This window comes from Saimiri boliviensis, chromosome 15, assembly GCF_048565385.1.
Source record: "Saimiri boliviensis isolate mSaiBol1 chromosome 15, mSaiBol1.pri, whole genome shotgun sequence".
NCBI lineage: Eukaryota > Metazoa > Chordata > Mammalia > Primates > Cebidae > Saimiri > Saimiri boliviensis.
The window spans coordinates 83,804,014-83,820,366 of NC_133463.1; the positions used below are offsets into that span (position 1 = coordinate 83,804,014).

Below are 16,353 nucleotides of genomic sequence, written 5' to 3' on the forward strand. Positions count from 1 at the left end.
TTTCTACCTTGCGGTGGAACCACAACAAGCTATTTGATTCTTTGGATGAGCTTAGTTCTTGTCTCTTTCTGTCCCTCTGTTGTTTTACACCTGCTGTTCATTCTGCCTAATTTTAATTTTTAATGACTATTTTAATGGCAACTTCTACTGTTCTGTGCTTTGAAACTAATTTCTAGCATTGATAATACCTGGAAAATTTTCTTCTGCTTTCTCTTTCCTAACGGTCTGTCCCACCTCAGTGCCTACCCTCGACACAGCAGTTGACTTGTAGAATTATGGTTGTCTCTTTAGATGTCTGTCGTCTGTCTCCCACTACACCTCCTGTCACCCTGCTTACTAGACTAGGATGCTTCTTTCCAACCATGGTGTCTAGCAGAGTGCCAGAAATGGCGTAGGTGCTAATTGAACGTTTAATAGGAATTTTCCTTCCATTAGGAGCCTCCAACTTCTTTTAATTCATAAGAATTCTTTATAATATCTGCATTTTGCTAGTTACCTGATAACCAAAGTCATCTCAAAATATTTGTTTGTTTTCTGACAGCTTTCTCTTCCTTGATTGACTCTTGGAAGATCATAGTCAAGTTAGTAATCTACCTTTAGCTACTACGAAGAATTCTTTGGCTTGCAAATTATGTTATAATTATATTTGTGACTTTTATTATCCTCTGCCCTCATTTAATGACTATCACTTTATATTATACATTGTCATCAAAATATCTAACATATATCTCTTTGACAAATAAATTGCTCTTTTCTAAAATTTTTTTAAAATATTAGTGATTATATACAAATTATGTCTTACTCCTACAAAGACAGTACTATCCCTTCATGTTAACATTTGTTTTACAAAGTTGAAAGCTTTATAGTACCACACTATTTTGATTACTGTAGCTTCATAGTAAATTTTGACCTGGGAAGACTTATGGTCTATCCTGAAGAATGTTCCATGTGCAGTGGAATTAGTATTCTGTTCCTTTTGAGTAGATTTCCCTATAGATGTCTGTTAGGTATAATTGATTTGTATTATTCATTTTTTTTTTCTTTTTTGGCCTTCTTTCTAGGTATTTACTTATTACGGAAAAACTGTTGATGAAATACTCAACTATTATTGTTGAATTATGTTTCTCCCTTTAATTCTGGTAGTTTTTGCTTCATGTATTTTGAAGCTCTTGTTACATATATTTATATATGTGCGTGTGTATATATATATATATATAGATAGATGCATAAATGTTTACAATCATTTTACCTTCTTGATGAATTGATCTTTTTATCATTTTTAAAATGTCATTTTTCTCTAATATCAATTTTTGTCTTAAAGTCTCTTTTGTCTAATGTTAGTATTATAGTCGCTTTAATACTCTTTTAGTTACTGTTTTCATGGTGTCTCTTCTTCCATACTTTTCTTTTAAACCTGTTTTTATCTTTGAACCTAAAGTTTGTCTCTTGTAAACAGCATGTGGTTGGATCATTTTTCCCATGATGCTAATTTCTGTTTTGTAATAGGTGTGTAATTACACTTAGTGTAATTACTGATAAGGTAGGATTTATACCTGCCTTTTTGTGGTTTGTTTTCTACATATTTTATGTCTTTTTTGTACCTTACTTGCTGCTTTTGTGTTAAATGTTTTATTTCTTTTTTTACTGCACTACTTTGTTGTTTCTTTTTCTACATTTTTATGTTTAAATTATTTGTATTGCTTTCTCAGAATTAAACCAACACAAAAACTTTGCTCTTTAATAGCTCCATTCTCTCCACTCATTTTTGTCTTATTACCATCATGCAAATTACATCTTTATACATTGTATACCAATCAACATGGATTTATAGTTCTTTTATGCATTTGTCTTTTAAATTGGATAAAAGGAAAAGAGTTACAAATAAAAAAAATATGTTTATACTATCTTTTATGTTTACCTAAGGATTTACCAATGTTCTTTGTTTTTTTAATGGGGATTCAAATGACCTTTTTTTAAAATTTTTCTTTCATTTTTGGAGGATAGTTTTGCTGGATAGAGAAATTTTAGCTGACAGTCTTTTTTTCTTCTTCTTCTTTAATAACATTAATAATATGGCTTCCCATTGTCTTCTGGCCTTTATGGTTTGTGTTAGAAATTACCTGCTAATATTATAAAAATGTCTTACATGTGATAATTTGCATTTCTCTTGCTGCTTTCAAGATTTTCTCTTTATCTTTAAACAAGATAAAGATTTTCTCTTTGTCTTTCAATAGTTTGACAATAACCACGTCTACGTTTGGGTCTCTGAGTTTATCCTTTTTGGAGATCATTGAGCTTCTTGGATGTGTAGATTACAGTTTTTCATCATATTTTGGAAGTTTTCAGCCATTGTTTCTCAAAATACTCTCTCTACCCCTTTCTCTTTTTTCCTTTGGGTCTGTCAGTATGTATATGTTGATAATGTTTGATGCTGTCCCACAGGTCTCTGATACTGTGTTCATTCATCTTTTTTTTCTCTTCCTCAGACTGGATTTTCTCAACTCATCCATCTTCAAGTTGACTAACTTTTTTCTTCATCCCCTTATATTGCTGATAAGCTTCTTGACTGAATATTTTACTTTAGTTTTTGTATTTTGTGTCTTAAGAATTTATTTCAATTCTTTTTTATGTTTTCTGTATCTATATTAATATTTGTTTGATGAGACACTTTTCTTACACTTTAGTTGGTTAGAAAGGATATTATTTAATTCCTCGACTATATAGCTATACCCTGTATATACCAAAATCCACACATAGTCAAGTTCCATAATCAGCCCTGCAGAACACACATATTTGAAAAGTTGGTTCTCCATATATATGAGTTTCACATTCTATGAATACTGTATTTTCAATTCATATTTGGTTGAAAAAAATCTGCACATAAGTGAACCCACACAGTTCAAATATGTGTTGTTCAAGTGCCAACTGTATTGAAAATAACCAAATTAAACTCTTTGTCTAAAAGTTCAATGTCTCAGCTTCCTCAGGGACTGTTTTTATTGACTGCTTTTTTTCTTCTGTAGGGACATCCTTTTGTGGGGTTTTTTGCATGTCTCAATTTTTTTTTTTTTATTTCAAACTGAACATTTAATGTGTAAACTCTGGAAATCAAATTTTTCCAGTGTTTCCTATTTGTTTTTATTTCTGACTTTTCTAAACTAATGTTATAAAGTCTCTATTTTTTGTGTGTTGCTGTTGAACTCTTCTGTGTTAGTTTAGTAGTCAGCTAATGATTGGGCAGAGATTTTAGTAAATGCCTGGAAGCTTTCTAATCTTTGCCAAGGCCGTCTGTGTGCATATTGTGACTCATGCTTCACCTCAAGATCAGCCAGAAGAGAGAGCTCAGTGTCCTCTCAGGTCTTTTCTGGGCAGGAATGTGGCACTATGCATGGTCTCAGCCTTCCAGATTGCCAGGGATAATTCAGAGCTTTCCAAGGCCTGTTTTGGACACCTCATTTCCCACTTTCTTTTGAAGGTTTTTGATTAGCCCATTGTTTGTTTAGTTTTTCTCGAATACCTTAGGCTGCAGCAATTTCAAACAATTGGCTCTAACTATTTTCTTCAAATACTCTGAGGAAAAAGGCATTTCACAAGGGGTGAGGTCTGAGTCAGGTCAGATGAAGACAGTTCTTTAGGAATGAGGTTTTGACAGAACTCCAGCCTTGTTCTGCCCCTTCCAGTGGCATGCAGACTCCTGGTGATTGTGGCTGTTGGTTTTCAGGGTTCCTGCAGAGCTGGGGAGTGGGGCATGGGAATAAGACCAAGTTATAACAGCACAGAGATCACTGTTCTTAGTAGAATTCAGCTATTTAAAAAAAAAAGAAAGACAATGTTTTCTAGAGCTCTGCAGTCTTTTGGTTAATTTCCAGGGTTCTGAAAATGGTGATTCTGACCATCTTTACCAATTTCTCTTTGCTTTTGTAGAGAGACTGTTGGGAGGTTCTCCACCATTTTCACTGAAGTCACTCCTATATTTTTCTTTACACTATAATTAGACATAAAATTAAATGCTAGCTGAATTAATGGAACTTCACTAAAAGCAGAATGCTTCTTTCTCTTTAGAAACTTCTCTGAATATTTCTGTACTTCTCCTGTTATGTTTTAGGACTATGATGATGGATATGGCACTGCTTATGATGAACAGAGTTATGATTCCTATGATAACAGCTATAGCACCCCAGCCCAAAGGTAAGAGTCAGTCTTTATTACAAGACCCCACAACAGAAACCATTCCCTTCCACATTTGTATATTCTTGGAAAAGTATGGCAGTCAGCTAGAGAGGATAATTTGGCTTGCCCTGTTTTAATAATTGTTTAAATGGACAAGCACTATCTGTTCTAGCAACCAGCATATATTACCCTACCCAAGTTTACCATAATGTTAAGGAAATCAGGCTTGGGAAATAAAAATTGAAATTTTAGTCTAAAAATTAAGTATTCCGTATATTTTCAGTGGAACAATAGCCTCAAGCTCTGTGACTTAGGACTTATTTAGTCTTAAGGCCCAAAATTACATTGGAAATGTGTAAGTACCCTACATTGTCAGTGCCTGGAGAAGAAGGTTTACAAGTTTTGATTCCTATTCGTAGAACATTTCAGTTTCTAAGCAGCAACTCTCCTGTTTTCTAACAACTTCAGACTCCTTCCTGTGAATAATGACTTAGTTATATTTACCCACAAATAAGCAAATGTTACCAGAGACAAAACAGAGCTTCAAAGTTACCTCTTCTGATAATATTACCTTGATGTTCATTGATATATGAAATTAGTGTTTCTTATGTTTAAAATTCTAAGTGGAAGACAAAGGTATACATACACACAAAACAAAATATTGGCTTTATAGTGATTATGAACCATAAGTAAAGATGGACTATGAGGTGATTTTGATGAAAGCACAGATTCACTTTTGAACTCGTCCAGTGCAAGTTGAGCTTTGAACTCATAGGCTCTCTTATTTGTTAACTCTGGTACTAAGGTAGATAGGGATATAAAAAAACTATGTTTTTGCTCATGCCAAATTTTATTCTTCTGTAACTTGTAAGTATTGAGTAGCCTTCAAACTTTGACTCTCAACTGGTCTTTGTTGGTGGAAGCCTGTAAGTCGTGTTTGTGCCCTCTAGTGTGTCTAGGGTAGACCTAAAACTTATGGAGCCCAGTGGCTAGCGTGTGATGAATGCTAGGTAAGACTTTGTATACACTGTCTCATTTAAGTATAACAGCAACTTTATGAAATATATGGCATTGTTTTCACTGTATACGTGAAGAAAGGGAGCACAGAATTAAGTAATTTGCCAGAAATCACACAGTAAGTGGAAAGATGAAATTCTAAGTCACATACTTTAATTCAAAGATTTGTACCCTTTATAAATAAACAAGTCCTCTCCGCTTTTGTTTAAAAACATGAATATCCACCAGTATTTCAATAGGTAGTTTAAATATCCTAGCAAAGCAAGTCTCCCACCCCCACAACATTTGCTGAGTGCATACTGCGTTCCTGGCACTGTTTCTGTAAGTTTTGTAAGGCCTTACAGTCTAGATTGTCTGAACACATCGGTCCTGACAACAATCCTATAAAGCTGATGGTATTGCTGTAGATGAAGAGATCAGATAACCAAGAGACTCTGGCACTTGCTTGTGACTGAACAGCTGATAAAATGGTAACTGAAGTGTGTGACTGCCAAGTGCATATTCTTACCCTGGTACATTTGTGTGAGAGTCTCACTGCACATATCTGTTAGTTCTGTTTCCATATCTGTTATATACAGTCATGCATCATTTAATGACTGGGATATGATCTGAGAAATGCATCCTTAGGCAATTTTGTCATTGGATGAACATCACAGAGTGCACTTGCACACCTACATGGTATAGCCTGCTACACATCTGGACTGTATGGTCTGCTTGCACAACATGTTATTGTACTGAATACTGTAGGCAGTGGATACACAATGGTATTTGTATATATAAACATGAAAAACCTCAGTAAAAATGTGGTATAAAAGATAAAAAGTGGTATGCCCATACAGGACACTTAACATGAGTGGAGCTTGTAGGACTGGAAGTTGCCCTTAGGTGAGTCAGTGAGTGAGTGGTGAGTGACTGAAGGCCTAGGCCATTACCACCACCACAGACTTTATCAACACTATACACTTAGGCTACACTACATTTATTAAAAAGTGTTTTTCTTTCTTCAATATTAAATTAACCTTAGCTTACTGTAATTTCTTCACTTTATAAACCTGTAGTTTTTATTAATTTTTGACTCTTAGTATCTGAAACACATGAAATACTCTTGTAATAATACTTAGCTTTTATAGTTTTTGACTCGTAATAATACTTAGCTTAAAGCACAAATACATTTGTACAGCTGTACAGTTATATTTCCTTTCCTCATATCCTCATTCTATATACTCTTACGTATTTAATTTTTTCTTTTTAAACATTTTTTTTTTCCCTTCTGTCACCCAGGTTGGAATGCAGTGGTGTGACCTCAGTTCACTGCAACCCCTCCTTCCAGGTTCAAGGAATTTTTGTGCCTCAGCCTCCAGAGTAGCTGGGATTACAGACATATGCCACCACACCTGACTGATTTTTGTATTTTTAGTGGAGATGGGGTTTCGCCATATTGCTCAAGCTGGTCTTAAACTCCTGGGTTCTAGCCATCTGCCCACCTTGGCTTCCAAAAGAGCTGGGATTACAGGTGTGAGTGAGTCACCACACTGGGCCTACCTTTTTGTAAATTAAGACACAAACACACACATTAGCACAGACCTACATAGGGTCAGGATCATTGAGATGTCATAGGTGAAAGGAATTTTTCAGCACCATTATGATATTAGAGAGCCACCACTGTAGCAGCAGTCTGCTGTTGACCGAAACGTTGTTATGCAGCACATGACTATATTCAGTGTGTGCTGGACTTTCAAATGCAAACATTTTTTTTTTTACTTGAACTGTATCACAATTTAGTAATGTTTACAGTTTGATTCATTCTGTGGAGGAAAGAGAAGTGACTTAATATTTATTGAGTATTTAATGTGTTTCAGATACTGTACTAATGCTTTTTGTATCATTTCAGTAGATCTTCACAGGCATCAACCCAGTCCTATACAATAAATATAGTTTCCTCCAGTTAATAGATACAGAAAACAAGATGTAGCTTTTTCATTAAGTATATGTACAAGATTATAGTCCGTATGATCTTTTGGTTTTTGATATTTGATATGAAGAACCAAACTTAAAGCATTTACTGAATTAAATACTGTGATCTGTCCAGGAGAGTGATTTCAAAATGTGATTGTGGGCAAAGTAAGATAACTAAGGGGAGCTAGCGCTGATTTAGAGCCTGCGCTAAATCAGGCGTGGAACTTAATCTGTTACTTACATGTCTTGTTTTAATATACATGACAACAGCAAGACTTGGTATACATGATGAAACTGAGGCTCAGAGAAGTAAATGACTAATCTCAAATGGGAACCCGGGCTTTTAAAGTTCATGGTCTTTTCACTTTAAGCTCTGATTATATATTAATATGAAAGATGGCAAGCATTTATTCTTTGGTCATTTATTCAACCGTTGTTTATTGATGTTCATTTTATGCTAGGCATTGTGCTTGATGCTTGGAATACAAGGATTATTAAGACAGAGACTCTATCCTTGAAAAGCTTACTGGCTAGAAAGAAACAAATATAAATATTTTAAAACAATGTAATATTCTAATCATTGTGAGAGGTCTGGGGAGATTAGTTGTTTTCATAAGAAGACAATAATAAATTCTGGTTGAGAATACTGTAAACATTTACCTGAGAAAGTAAGGGATAAGTAGTAGTCACCAGATGACAAACAGGGAAGAGCATTTCACAGAGGAAGGCAGCAAGTCATCGAGGCATCAAACAGTAAGTTTTGTGTGGCAACTACACATAACTTTGTAGGCTGGAACACGTGACACACAGGAGCTTTGTGGGGAGAGAGGTGGGACAGGAGGAGTGACGGCATGTTTCCCCGACAAGGAGCTGAGACAGTGCCATTGAAGAGTTACATGTAAAGGTAGGATGTGTTTAGACTTGAATTCAGAAAAATTAATTAGATAATGGTTGTGGAGGCTGGATACACAGATGGTGAGCCCAGAGGCAGAGACTAATTAAGATACTGATATGTTATAAATTATAAGCCCTTTAAATATCAGGAAAGACTCACTAAAAGAAACATCTTTTGTTTCAGCTAACCACCTTCTATGAAGTGATCTTTTCAGTGCTACAACTTGTCTTACCTGAAGGAATACAGAGAATTGTATGAGAAGTGCTCACACGGGCAAATGTAGAAGCCACTGCTAAATACCCTCAGTGTTCATTTAATCCTCATAACATGTAAAATAAACATCTTTTTTAAAGAAGAAAACAGTGGCTTGCACAATTGGATAACTTGCTTAAGACTGTACAATTTGTACAAAGGAGACAAATTTTGAACTGAGGTCTGACTGTGAGCATATATTAGTATCTCTTTCACTATAGTGCCCTTAGCTTGCACTAAATAGCTGCTCTTCTGTAAATTGAAAGGAAGCAGCTATTTATGACATAGGGTGAAGAAATGATTTTATGCACCATATTAGTTTACTAGGACTCCCATAATAAAATATTCCAGTCTTCTGAGTCCCCTCTCCTGGGCTTGCAGATGGCTACCATCTCTCCGTGTCCTCACATGTTCTTCTCTCTGTGCACTCACATTTCTGTTGTCTATTTTTGTATCTAAATTTTCTTTCTTTGAAGGACACAAGTCAGATTGGATTAGAACCCACTCTAAAGGCCTCATTTCAATTCAAATCAGCTCTTTAAAGGCATTGTCTCCAAATAGAGTCACAGTCTGAGGTTAAGGTTTAACCTTAACCTTAACTGGATTAAGGTTTCAATATATGAGTTTGAGATGGCCAGGTATACAATTCATCACATAAAATGCACATACTCTAACACCGGTTTAAGCACAACACTGCATGTCTCAGAACTAGGACCTGGCATGAACCAGTGAGGATAGCCGATTTTCAGATCATCCCCAGTATCAATAGTAGATATTAACAAGGAAAGCATCATGGCCATCATCCTAGTATTTACTGTGTGCTTGGCATTATTTCATCCACTTTACATAAATTGTCTCCCCTCTCTGCATCCACTTCAATGTTGCTAAATTCAAGTTTAAAAATATCATTCCCAAACTCAGAGAGGTGAAGGTCCTCATTCAAACTTATGAGGCCAAGCAGCGGTATGAAGAAATCACCTCGGTGCCAAAACATTCCTTTTGTACTCTCTCCATTGTCTTTCAGCTCTCCTTATGTCATGGTTTTGATGACAGTTGCTGGGACCAATTCCTGTTTCTATTTCCCATATACAGTATTCAAAAATCTAATACTCTGTGATGATTTAAAATCTCTTAGGAATTATGCTTCAGTATGAACTAGAAGTTTTGCCTCATCAAATCTGGACTGCCTTAAACAAACAGGGAATTTAATTTATATTAAATATACATATTAAAGTTGTAGGCTAAGACTGGTGAAGTTAAGAAATTTGTTTTTCCAATTTTACATTCGATCCTTTCAGCGAATAGAATTTACTGCCACTGCTATCAAGGAGCACCAGTCTTGATATGCACCAGTAGGCAGGTTCATGTAGCACTTGATGTCTAATCTAACATGTCTTGATTTTGACAATTCAGGTTCTATAAGATTCATTTTATATGTAAATAGTTCTCTCCATTCAGAATTTGAAAGTACGTGCCATGAGTGCAGTTATAGTTCAGTATTAGTGCAGAATTCCTTACTTGGCCGCCTTTTAAAGCACAAAGCTGTTCTGCAAATGTTCTTTGGCATTTTGTGCGGTAGGAGAGAGCACAGAGCAGAGGTAGTCTGCGCAGCCCCCCATGGCAGCCACTAGACGTGGAGCTATGGACCCTTGACCCATGGCCAGTCCAGATTGAGATGTGCTGGAAGTATAAAACTCATACCACATTCCAGAAACTTCCTATGAAAAAAAGAATGTTAAAAAATTATTAAAATTAGTTTCACCTATTTCTTTTTACTTTTTTTACATGTGGCTACTGGAAAGCTCTCTATTACAGTGTCTTCTCATAGACAACACTGAGTTAAATGATTCTTGCTGTGTCTGTCTCTCCTACATACTCGCTTAGGTATAAGCAAGACAGCAAGACAATCCACAAGCTGCAGAGAAAGAACTAGAAAGCAGCGCCTCATATTCCTTCTTTTTAAATGCCTATTTCAATGTTTTGTATGTTATTTAAAATATAACTTAGTAATATTGTAGTATACTTAAGCACAAGTTCAAAAACATTTTAATTTATGCTGATGCATTATCAAAAACAGAGGCCAGTGCCACAGTTGTTAAGAGTTTGACAGATCTGTGGTCAGATGCCAGCTTTAACATTTACTGGCTCTATGATTTGGAGTGAGTTATTGAACCTCTCTAAGCCTCTGTTTATAAAATGAGTAACTGCTTTCACTTGTGCAAAAAGTGTAAAAAGATTCTCATTCAGAGGGCCGGCCTGATGCCTGAAGGAGACAGAAAAGCATGTCATCTTTGTAAACTGTGTGAAGGGAGGTCTGTTGGCCACTCTGATTTCTCTGCTTGAGGACTGAATGAGATGGTTTGCGTGAGGGAGATAGCACAGTGTGAACGCAGCGGGAACCTGAGTTCCTGCCCTCCTTCTACAGCTCTGAATTCCTTCTGCTTGTGGTTTCACACAAGAGTGGCTACTAAGAGCAGGTCCTGGGAAATGTGCAAGGACTGTGTGAGTGAATGTTTTATAGTGAGAGAGGAAACCTTGTAAAGGGCATCTTCCCCTGTGGATGGTCAGTGTCAGTATTTCCTGTGAACCTAGAGTTGGTAAGGTCAACAGCCATATCCCACCTGAAAACAAAACTGAGTAAGTCAGCACGGTGGCCTGGCTGCACCGAGTCTGATCTGTGGTGTGGAAGGGCTTCTTTCCATAGTGACTTTTAAGCTTCTGAGGTCCTCATTATTGTGACACTGCTGTGTTACAAAAACAAGTTTCTCTTCTGAGGATTTACAAATTAGGAATTTTTTCTCCCAATTTTCAAATGCCTTGTATTCAAACCAGAGTTCAAATGAGAATTCCTATGAAAAATGCAGTACAGTTCATTCAGCTGCATTTCCCCACTGATTTTTTTAATGACGTTGATAATGCTAGTATTATAGTATAAAACAAAAGCATTGTTTGTCTAAAACTTCACACATTCAGTGAGTAACAAGATTTTGACACAATTACTATGAAGAGAAATGTATGCTATTCTTTACAATATTGGAATTATTCTAATACACATTGGCTCAAAAATAGTTGTTGATTGCTTTCTGTACATAAACAGCTTCTGAATAGCAAGTGTAGTCAATTAAAAAGAATGGGTGATAATGGCCTCAGCCCTCAGAGCCCTTTCTCTACCCTGACATGGCTTGAATCTTCTCAGATACCATTTTTGAGTCCTGGAAACCCCTTGTAAATGTGTTTGCTTTATTCTAAACTAAGTGGAATTAATTTACATTTGGTGTCTTATTCACAGTCCTAATAACTATCATAATATTTTTAGCCTGTGTTTCTGAATAAGTGTAAATTCTCCAAAGAACTGTTTGGCTCCCATAGTGATCTAAACTAAATAGAACATAAAGGGTCTCAAAAAGTGCTAATAAAAGTTGAGCATTATAAGCTATCAACAAAAATACTTCTAACACAGTACTATGTAGACATCAACAAAAACAAGAGATATCAATGCAAATTACCCCATAGACCTGTAAATACATAATTCTCAGGACGCTGTGGTAAGTAAAAAACAAAAGAAGAATGGAGACAGTGGTGAAAAATTGAAGCTACAACCCTGTAAAGAAAAAAAAAATTATTTGGTGACATTTGTTAAAGCACAGTAAGGCAGACTATTCAGGAGCACTGCAGTGGATACATGGACCATGGCCGAGAGAAGAGAGACTGGGCTCAACTCTGCACCTGGCATGGGCAAATGGGAATTTATAGCCAAGGAGCCGGGTGGGGCTCAGGAGATAGAAAATTACTGAGAGGAAGCATCAGTGGTAGCGGGGATTTTGGCTGAACCGACGTAACAGGATTCTTGCCAAAAGCAGGCCAGATTGATCAGACGTCTCCTCCCCTGGGAATGATAGAGGATAAGGAACCTGATCAGATATTGAGGGTGATGAGATATCATAGGTGGCAGGTTCTTGCTAAACTGACTCAGCAAAGTTGTTTCCTAAAACTGGATTTTACAAGGAACTGCGCTGATGGGCCTAGGAGAAGGATCAGGAGGCTGACTAAAGTTTAGCAAAGCACAGAATCTTTGTCAATGCTGACAGGGAAAAGGGAAGGAACAGCCCATGACTGAGTGTTAGCATGTGTAAGTGTTGCTGTTTATTATAGTTATTATGTATTGATCATCTGCTGTGGTGTATCAGTCAGACACACACACACACACACACACACACACACACACACACACACTCCTCATTTTAACTTTAACCTTAAAAGGTGGATATTATTCTCAATTTATTACTCAGAAAACTGAGACTCAGAGAGGTTAAATAAGGGGCCTGAGTGACACACTTAATGACACTACTGATTTCAAAGTCCATTTTCACTCCATTATACTAGTGTTTTTCAAAGAGTGGTACACATATCATTGTGAGACATATCATTGATGTCTCACAATGTGATTTCAGATGCTACATGGTCAGACTATGTAAAAAATTTTTAATGATTAGATTATAACATTATTGGAAGAGTATGATTAGCATATCAAACACATGATTTTGTGATTGTTGCTCTAATTCACTTATGGCAAATTTCTTTAAAGTAAAAGAAAATTAATATGGAGAGTTAGTATGGAGTCACAAATAGGCTAGGAGTATATGTAGATGGCAAATACACTGCGTGTCCTGAGAGCTGTCCCTGAGTGGCTGGGGTTTGGTGGATGCTGCACTGAGCGTTTGTGCCACCAGTCAGTGGACAACCTGTAACACTGCTCATACTGAAAGTTTGATCAGATGAGTCTGAGGACCAACACTGAGCTGCTCACTAAGTTACAGTGTCCTACCAAATTTGGTGCCCTGGTTATATTGAAAATAAGTTTTATATCTTCATCAGGAATTTCTTTGAAATTAAACTAATACAAAAGGAAGGAAATTTTTTTTTTCAAGATTCATTTGTTTAACAAAGTTTGAAGGAATGAAATATCTATTGAGTACTTACCGAGTGTGAGTTACCATGTATCTAGGTGCTCTCATACATACTGTGTCATTTAATTCCTAATAACTTCTGTAGGATTGTCACTCCTTAATTTTACAAAAGGAGTTGACGCTCACAGAATTTGAGCTTGAGCAGAGTCACATAGCTAATGAATATCAGTTAATCCTCTACTCTGTTTTCTTAGAGATCAAGCTTACGTTCTTTTGCTTAACTCAAAAGCAACTAGTAAGGGGAAAAAATAGGTTCCTATAAATGTAGAGAAGATCACACATGGAATCTTCATGCGTGATCTCCACAAGTGTATGGCAACACGGTAGCAGGGCAAAGGCATGTTAGTGGCAATAAATCAATTGCCACTGTCGCTTTACTCTTTAATGTTCTTGAGAATGCATGTGATTTATCACTGAGGAATTGTAGAATAATGGTAGTAAATGAAAACAAAGTCCACCAGGGAGATGTACTACATCATTTGGATTTAGCACTGCCATCTGCTTAATAGCTTTGAGAAGACTACAGCAGTACTTATAATCAGCCATTCATAGCAATGACAGATGCTGCGGAGAGTGAACATACCAGGGAAGCAGCTTCACTACTAAAATGTAGATTATGTGACAGGGTTTCTGAAAAGTGCTTGTGTTGATGATCAACAATTTTAAATCTTCACTATAGAATTCTAAGTCTGTAAGATAAAGAGTTACTCTAAAGTCTTCCCATGTTTTATTCCTATTGTTTCATACATTCTTAAAATGTATTTACTGATTTTTAAAAAATTTTTCCTACAAATCTTGCATATATAGTCTCTTTTTAGTGGAAAAGAATAATAACTTTTGCATAATATCTGACGTTTAAAATGAGATAGCATGATTTTTTAGTTAAAAAAAAAAAGACAGTGGCTATAAATTCATAAAAGCTTGGTTATGAATGTCAGCTCTACCTACTTCCTTAGCTCTGTGATGTTAACCAGGTTGCTTCTTCAAGTCTTTTCTCATCTGTAAAATGATGACTAATATTTGACTTACAGCACTGTAATTGAGATAGCAGATGTAATATACATAATAGTTGTTCAGTAAATTTGCTGTAGTAGCATGTAGTAGGCACTTACTGTTGTAAGCATTTTACAGTGTTTTTAGATACATTTATTTATTTATTTATTTATTTATTTATTATTATTGAGACAGTCTCTCACTCTGTCACCCATGCCAAAATACAGTGGCTCAGTCTTGGCTCACTGCAACCTCCACCTCCTAGATTCAAGCAATTCTCCTGCCTCAGCCTCCCAAGTAGCTGGGACTACATACAGGCATGTGCCACCAAGCCCAGCTATTTTTTGTACTTTTAGTAGAGACAGGGTTTCTTCATATTTGCCAGGCTGATCTCGAACTCCTGCCCTCAAGTGATCTGGTCATCTCAGCCTCCCAGCTGAGCCACCGCACCCAGCTGTAGCAACTATTATTATACCATTTTATAGATGAGTAAATTGTGGTACGGAGATGGTGAAAGTTCCCTGAACTCATGGAGAGTGAATGCTAGAGCTGGCATGTGAACCCAGGCAGTGTAGGCACTCTGCTGTAACACTTCTCTATGTAACTATTGTTAGTACGAGTTTAGGTACTATATCCAGAAACTATTATAGTCTTTTTCTGGTAACATCTCCAGTCAGTAAAATCCCAACAAATAATCTAAATAAAATTATACATGCCACTTTGATACCTTACTTGTGCAATAAAAAGTTGTTAAAGGCTCATTTAACTTAGATTGTTTAGAGTCCTAAAATCTGTTAGAAGCAGACTTGAGGACAAACTTAAGAATAGAGTTCGAAGTTACTTGTTGAAGGTTGACTTATAATGGAGAATGTTGGTGCCTGAATTTCTCAGAATTGATTCATACCTCATTGTTAAACTCACAACTTTAGAAACTGAAATAATGTTTAGATGTGATGTAGGTTATACTTTTCTCTCATATTTGTCATCATGAAAGGATATGTTCCTTTTGGAAGGTAATTTTTGTAAGTGTGCATTGAGAGCCTTAAAATTGTAACTTATGATTTTTAGTTAATATTAACTCAATATTTTTACAGTAAATGCCTCAACTTACAATATAACAGTGAGTGTCTGACAGCGTGAATGCATTTAAGAGCTCTTTGAAAAGAGTAAGCAATTTCTGGCCTAGTAAAAGAGGGGTAGATGATAAATTCAGTTTCTCACCTAACCTGTTGGATAGATAGTGATATAATTAATTTAAATGGCAGTGAGATTTAGGAAAAAGTTAATAACTTAATTTGGGATGTGTTGAAATTAGGTTGTCCACAGAATTATAACAATTACATTAAATAATTGATATAAAAATAGTTTGCTTACTAATAAGCCATTATATAAATGGTAACTATTTTTTCTCTCCCAGTTTTTCTCAGTAATTACAAAATGTATTAATATGATTATATTTTATCCCAATTTTAGTAAGTAACTGAGCTGTAGTTGTGTTTTATTATTTTTTTTGTATTATCTTTTGTTGTTGTCCTAAAGCAAGTGTCCCCAAACTACGGCCCCGCGGGCTGCATGCGGCTCCCTGAGGCCATTTATCCGCACCCCCCGCCCCGCGCCGCACTTCAGGAAGGGGCACCTCTTTAACTGGTGGTCAGTGAGAGGAGCACAGTATGTGGCGGCCCTCCAACGGTCTGAGGGACAGTGAACTGGCCCCCTGTGTAAAAAGTTTGGGGACGCCTGTCCTAAAGTATGTGTATATGGTTAATCTCCCAGAAATTAGAGTAAGACAGTCAATTCCACACGTATATTAAACAAGACAGAGCAAAAATATTATATACTTAGGAGTCAGGCCAACCTGACTTTTCCACTTAGCAGCTATATGTGATCTTTCACTAGCCCTCAGTTTTCTTATCTACAAAACAAAGTAAGTGAGAGAATATACTAAAACAGTTTAGCATGGAGCCTGGCACATGGCACCTGGAATTTTTAATTGTGTTTTTTATTTTATGTATCTGTTACTTCTGGGCATTTTTCTGGTGCTCAGTGAGTAGTACTGACTGTTGGGGGATGATCTTTAGAACCTTCGTTGGGGGATGATCTTTG

General features: G+C 36.3%; 1 protein-coding gene across 7 annotated transcripts in view; it reads left to right on the forward strand.

Moving 5' to 3' along the window:
• KHDRBS3 (KH RNA binding domain containing, signal transduction associated 3) overlaps positions 1-16,353 on the forward strand; it is a 197,683-nt gene that overhangs the window by 143,720 nt on the left and 37,610 nt on the right. For 6 of the 7 annotated variants that reach the window (XM_010344218.3, XM_039464790.2, XM_074387176.1 and 3 more), the window contains one exon: positions 4,106-4,188. The exons of the other annotated variant lie outside the window; for it this stretch is intronic. In XM_010344218.3, the coding sequence (XP_010342520.1) occupies positions 4,106-4,188 (83 nt within the window). The remainder of the gene's footprint in view (positions 1-4,105; positions 4,189-16,353) is intronic. 7 annotated transcript variants of the gene reach the window in all.